Source organism: Emiliania huxleyi (genome assembly GCF_000372725.1).
Source record: "Emiliania huxleyi CCMP1516 unplaced genomic scaffold EMIHUscaffold_1153, whole genome shotgun sequence".
NCBI classification, from domain to species: Eukaryota; Haptophyta; order Isochrysidales; family Noelaerhabdaceae; genus Emiliania; species Emiliania huxleyi.
The window spans coordinates 3882-10159 of record NW_005201478.1 but is presented as its reverse complement, the minus strand read 5'-3'; the positions used below and the strand labels follow the sequence as shown (position 1 = coordinate 10159).

Below are 6278 nucleotides of genomic sequence, written 5' to 3'. Positions count from 1 at the left end.
CCCGGCGGAAGCCTCCCGCCCTGCCGGTGCTGCGCCGCGGGAAGGCGGGAGGCGTGCGGCCCTCCGCGCTGCAGCGAGCCGTCGCCGGCGGAGGCCGGCGGCTCGGCCTCGTCCGCCGATGCCTTTCGCTGCCGCTTGTAGTCGCGCTCCTGCTCCTCCTCCTCCTCGTCACTCTCCGAGTCTTGCTTGCTCGCCGCTCGCGCACCCGCACCCGCCTCCTCCGCGTCGTGCTCGGCAGGCGGCTCCTCGCCCGCGTCGGGCTGGGACGCGTCACCCTCGCTCAGCCGCCAGCTCTCGCACGAGCTCCCCCGCCCGGCAGGGCGCTGCGTCGGCGTGCCCACCGCACGCTCGTACTCGCCGCTCGCGATTGCGTCAAAGAGGCTCTCGACAAACGCGTCCGTCTCGCCAGAGAGGAAGTCGGTGAGGCTGTCGCGGCAGTACTCGCGCAGCTCGGCGTCGCTCTTGTCCTCCTTGCGCAGCAGCTCCCGCACGTACTCGGCCAGCACCGCCGGATCGGCGTCGCCGCAACTGCCGCGAGCGCGCGGGGGGTGAGCTGTCGCGATGGGACGGGCGAGCGGTGGGCACCGCAATAGGGAGGAGGCGCGCGCATGGGATCGAGCGCGGCGGCGAGCCAGTCCAAGAGGGAGGCCTCGTTCGCGACGAGCATGCTCCAGTCGCCACCCTGAGCCAGCTCAACCAGGGAGAAAGAAAACCCCGCCTTTGTTTTCTCTCCACAGCTCGCTCGCCGGCGCGGCTAGGCTCTCCCCACCTACATGTCCTACCTCCTCCCCCACCTGACGACGGGGTGGGCGGTCGACCAGGCCATTCTATCGGAGGAGGCGCGCGTCGTCTGCATCAGGTTCGGGCACGACTACGACCCCGTCTGCATGCAGATGGACGAGGTCCGCCGTCGATGATCGCGATCCGCCACGCCGCCGCTGCTGACCCAGCCGCCCGCGCCCGCGCTGCCACCGCTTCCACCGCTGCGCCGCCCACCCCGTACCGGCCTCACCCGCAGGTGCTGTACTCGATTGCGGAGCTCGTCAAGAACTACTGCGTCGTCTACCTCGTCGACACGACAGAGGTGCCCGACTTCAACACGATGTACGAGCTGTACGACCCGTGCACCGTCATGTTCTTCTACAGAAACAAGGCGCGCCCGGCGTCGCGCCGCCGCCCGCGACGGCGCCGCCCGCGACAACGCCGCCCGCGGGAGCCGCCCTCTCCTCACCGCCGCGCCGCCCGCCGCCGCGCAGCACATCATGATTGACTTGGGGACGGGCAACAACAACAAAATCAACTGGGCGATCCACGACAAGCAGGAGGTGATCGACATCATCGAGACGGTCTACCGCGGAGCGCGGAAGGGGCGCGGCCTCGTGGTGCGCCTCCCTCGAGCCTCCTCTTTCCTTCCCCGCCCCTCCCTCCCCCGCCTCTCCGAACCCTCCACGGCCCGCCGACGCCGCCGCCACTGCGCCTCAGGTGTCGCCGAAAGACTACTCGACCAAGTACAGGTATTAGGCGGTTCGCGGTGGAGGCGGGGCACGTTTGTATGTATCGGGGTCCAAAATACAAAAAGACCCGTACCCGGGCTCAAAAAAACCCCGCGCTTTTCGGCGGTCCGGTCTGTGTCGTATTGTGCGATTGTGCCAGAGGTGCACAAGCTGGGCGGGGCGGCCTTTGTGTAATTTTAGATGCTAGCTGATGTAAAAGATGATACAAAGCTCAGAGATCGCGATACCGATAGAGTAGAGTCTAGAGAGAGTGTGTAGAGAGAGTCTAGAGACACGCCGCTGCGCTCGGGCCTCGCCCCCTCGGCAATGGGCATCACGGCACCGACATGCCGCTCGGCTTGCGCGGCACACCTCGTCGCTCGCGCTGCCCACACACTCACACAGCGCCACACACCCGCCGCTCCGACACTGCGTGTTTTAGTCTATAGTCACCAGACAATCTGGGTGGCTCCATCCGGCCGCGCCGAAAGGCCCGGCTTTCGCCCGTCCTCAAGCCTGCATCGCCGTCGCCCACTGCTGGCGGCACGTCGCGTACGAAGCTCTGGAGCGAGGCCGGACGCACGCCGCCGCGAACCCCGCACCCGGCTGCAGCGGCTCCACGCCCGGGTCCTGCGCCTACAGATGGCAAATATGCGGTCGTCGCTCGCGCGCTCTCCTCGCCGCTGAGTCGGCCGGCTCCCGCTCTCCATGAACATAGCGGTGAGGGCCCAGCGCCTGCCTCGCTCGAGCCTGCGGATGCCGTGCGTGTTCTCCCACCCGCTGCTGAAGAAGGCGGCGCGCCCGACGGCCGGCTCCACCTCGAGCCACGGGCGCGTCGAGTTGTGGAAGAAGGAGAGGGAGCCGCCGTCAAAGTCCGCCTACTGCGAGAGAGGCACCCGTCGTTTTCGCGCCCTACGAGGCGTGCCGCGGCGTGGGGGCCCTCGCCCCCGCGCCGCTCAGCCAGAGCACCGAGGAGAAGTGGAAGCGCCTAGATCCAAGCTCGTGGCTCACCACCTCCCCCGCCCGAGGCGGCCGTCCGCGGTGCGCTGCCAGCGGCTCTTCTCGCCCTCGCCGTGCGGGAAGACCGCCTACACCCGCACACCCAGCCCATCCCCGGGGCCGAGCGGACGGGGTCTCCTGCTTAGCAAGTGTCGCCTCGTCGCAGTGCATCCTCGCCTCGAGGGAGGGGCCGGGCTGGCGCAGCGTCAGAAAGTGCTCGGCGAGGACGAGGTGCGAGCGAGGCAGCCCAAAGATGGCGGCGACGATGCGGCGGAGGCGCTCCGTGACGCGGAGCGTGAGGAGGTGGCCGGCCTGCGAGCCTCGCGTCGCCATCTCGAGAAAGTCGACTCGGCGCGAGCGCATGTAGAGCAGGTCGCCCTGCGGCCGGTGCGCCGAGGCGCCGTCCTCCGCTTCGATCACCTCCTGGCCGTGCGCGGTTAGCCGCCGCGCCTCCTCGGGCAGCACGACCGCGTCGCGTAGGTGGAGGCCGCAGTTGGACGGGTCGCACAGTGCGTGAGGGCAAGCGCGGCCGGAGATCAGCCGCTGAGCCAGCGGCTCGTGCCGGCCCACGAAGCTGCCACCCTCTGGTCGCAGGCACTCGAGGCGGCGAGCAAAGCTGCCCACGTCGGCGTGACCGGCACGAGTCTGCTCTCCCGTGACCGAGAGGCGCAGCGCTGGCTGCAGCGTGAGGCGGGCGTTGTAAGCTGCCTCGTCGGCCGCACACTGAGACCTAAACCAGGCGAGGTCCGCCTCGGCCGACGCCTCGGTGAAGCGGGTCGGCGCCTCTGCGGCCGGACTCAGGCATTCGGTCATTGATGTCAGTCACTGCAGCCGGCGAGGGTACGGCTGGCACTTCGTGCGCCGACCAGAGCGCCGACCAGGCGTATTTCGCGCCACTCTCGAGGTCTCTGGCAGCATCTGCTACGACTGTCCGAGCCTGGCTGTTCTTCACCTTTCTACCTACCTACCTACTACGACTCGTACGCCAGCCCTTCTTATATTTTTCTGTGTTTCTAGGTCAGAGATAGGACGCGCAGCGTGGGCAGCCGACTTTCGCAAGAGAGTCCCCCGGGGGCGCTTGGCGTCGCGAGGCCAGACGACCCCAGGCGCCGAGGCTTTCTTTCTTCAGGCTCGCTTGTCGGCATTATTTTTCTTTCTTCATTGGATAGACCCCGGGGGCCCTACGGCCCTTCACAGCTCACTCGCTCACACCTCGCACAGGCTCACAGCGCGACGCTGGAACCAGCGTACGGCAGGCAGGTGAACTCGAGTGGCGGAGGCGGCTCGACGAGGTCCGCGTCGTGCTCCGAGAGGGGCGGCGACGGCGCCTCGGGGAGCAGCAGCTCGGCTTTGGTGAAGGCAACAAGCTCTTCCTCCTCCTCCTCCTCCTCCTCCTCCTCCTCGTCCGGCGCATCCTCCACTTGCTGCGCGTCTGCCGCGCGCGGGACGTCGCAGCTCTGGCCGAGCTCGCGCACCAGCTTCTCCAGCGCCTCGGAGTCGTCGCCTTTGAGGCCGAGGCTCGCGCCGAGCGGCAGAACGTCCGCGAGCGAAAAGGTGAGAGCCGGGTCAACGGCGCGAGGCGGGGTCGGGAAGAGAAGCAGGCTGGCGACCCATGCCGCTTTGGGCTCAGGCGCCCACGGGGCAGCGTCGTCGCCGGCACTGCCACTGGCGAGCACCGCTTTGATCACGCGGAAAACGCCAATGTCGCTCACATCCCCGACAATGCCGGCGGCGCGCGAGAACCGGACCAAACTCCTCAGCCAAGACCTCCGAGTCGAACTCCGTCCGTGGGTAGGGCGAGTCCGCGGGCCAGAACGCCAGGAAGAAGCGCGCGATCGCCTCAGCCCGCCACGGCGACGCGCCCTGAATCAGCGCTTGCGAGCTGTGCCAGGACACGTTTCGGCGGAGGATGTGTCCGAGAGAGGCCTCGATCGCAACGAGACTGGCGTCGCCAACAAGCCCGCGGTACCACTTCCGGCCTCGTGCGCCTTCGCGAAGCAGCATGTCTTCGAGGCCGGAGGCCGCCGTGGTGAGCACGTGCGGAGGCAGGCGCATGAAGGCGCTCGCGGCGAAGAAGGCCATCGGGCTCACTGGGCGAGAGCCCTCCTGCTCGCGTCCTTCCCAGAATTCGGGTTGCAGGCACAAGCTGCTCGCGGTTTTTCCGCACTCCATGGAAGCAACACAGAGCGCGCCAGCCGAGTACAGGTCGAGGTGCCGGAAGACGCAGCGAGCGACGACGATTTCCGCCATCACGCCATTGAGTCCAGCCTGCTTCACGGCACGCGGAGCCGAGAGATGCCGCATCGCTTCCGCCGCAGGCGCATCGCGTGCGAGGAAATCGTTCGGCGTCACAGTCGCGTCACACGTTGACAATGTGGCTTCCGCAGGCGAGGGGGGCTGCTTGTTGCCCGTTGCCGGTGTCAGCATTTGTGCTCTCTGATTCGGGCTCTCAGGCGCTCTCCGAAAAATATTTTTTTGCTTTTCGCGGACACGGCCTCTTCTCGCCAATACTACCCTCCAACAAATCGCAAGCACAACCCACACGATCACCGCTGGCCTTTGCTGTGCTAGCGCCCCCGACGACGCGCATTCGCCAACGCCCTGATCACTTGTCGAGTCCCAAAACGTCCCGGCGCTGCCGCTCCCACTCCGCCTCGCTGATGAGGCCGTCGTCGTGCAGCTTCTTGCACGCCAGCAACTTCTTTCTCACCTGCGGCGCACCGCCGGGGCCCCTCGCTAGGGGCGCTCCCATCACCTACTTCCACCTCTGTCCCGCGCTGCGGGCGAGCTCGGTGTCTAGCGTGGGAGAGGCTCGCCTCCTCAGAGCTCTCGCCCTTGGCCTGCGCTTTGCCGTCCGTCGGCTTCTTGCGCGCCTACAGGGCTCGACCACTCCAGGTCCCAGCTCTCCCCTTCCCTCTCCGACATTTGACGAGGCACCTCGGCGAGAAGTTCTCGGACACATTGCTTCTCCTCACGACTCAGCGGTCCCAGCCCCAAAAAGTCGCGCAGCGTCTGAGAAGGGGGGGGGGGAGCGGCGGTGGAGTCCGGCTGCTTCTTTGAAGAGCAACGAGCAGCCCGCCTGTTCCTCCTCCCCATCGTCGTCCCCTGCCATCGCCTCCGGAACAGCCTCGCTCGCCTACAGTCCTCCACGTGCCCGTCTCATCCGCTTGTTCTGGCGTGTCTGGCCTGTCGCACAGTCTGAAAGCGCCGCGTCGGCCGCATCCTCAAGCTTTTCCCGCCCCGCCCCGAGCGCTTTCTTAGTGATGTCGCCAAACTGGGGAGGCGGACCGGCGGCGTGAGGTGCAGGAATTGCTGCGTGTGGAGGTGCGCAATGGCGTGCGACAGTCCCTTGTAGGGCGTTCGAAGAGGGAGCAGGCGGAGCAGAACAGTGGCCGGGGTGTATGGGTAGTTGTGGAGGCAGTACTTCTACCATACTTGGTAGTCTTCTCCCACCACGCTGCGCGTGATGTCGCCAAACTTGTAGTTGCCTGCGGGAGTGGGGCCGCGAGTCACTAGGAAATCACGGCCCCACCTGAGCGCAAGCGTTGTTCTTTCAAGTGCGCGCCTACGCCGCTTGCCACCCCGCCGACAGCATCGCCTGCATGGCTAGCCGCGTCCTCCATGGCCTGTGCAGCAAGTGACAAGGCGGCACAGCTTAAAAGCGATGTCTTACCCCAGAGGAAGGAGACTCGGACGGCATGCCCCACGCCTGAGCAGCTTGACTCGCCGCATCCTCAACCGCTCCCTTCGCATGATCAAACGCGTCGCTAACGAACCCGAACATGC

The 6278-nt window shown here is 66.9% G+C and overlaps 3 protein-coding genes across 3 annotated transcripts; 1 reads left to right on the top strand and 2 right to left on the bottom strand.

Moving 5' to 3' along the window:
- Positions 1–168: 168 nt before the first annotated feature.
- EMIHUDRAFT_251686 (hypothetical protein) lies at positions 169–667 on the bottom strand (the record flags this gene model as incomplete). The annotated part of the gene is made up of 3 exons (XM_005791086.1): positions 169–185; positions 212–553; positions 586–667. The coding sequence occupies 3 exons, from the start codon at positions 665–667 to the stop codon at positions 169–171; spliced, it is 441 nt and encodes a 146-aa protein (XP_005791143.1).
- A 106-nt stretch (positions 668–773) lies between these two features.
- Positions 774–1521, top strand: EMIHUDRAFT_77810 (hypothetical protein; the record flags this gene model as incomplete). The annotated part of the gene is made up of 4 exons (XM_005791085.1): positions 774–902; positions 1019–1164; positions 1217–1382; positions 1483–1521. 4 exons carry the CDS (start codon positions 774–776, stop codon positions 1519–1521), a joined length of 480 nt encoding a protein of 159 aa, XP_005791142.1.
- A 2194-nt stretch (positions 1522–3715) lies between these two features.
- Positions 3716–4919, bottom strand: EMIHUDRAFT_251683 (hypothetical protein; the record flags this gene model as incomplete). The annotated part of the gene is made up of 3 exons (XM_005791084.1): positions 3716–3820; positions 3914–4170; positions 4241–4919. 3 exons carry the CDS (start codon positions 4917–4919, stop codon positions 3716–3718), a joined length of 1041 nt encoding a protein of 346 aa, XP_005791141.1.
- Between the last annotated feature and the right edge of the window lie 1359 nt (positions 4920–6278).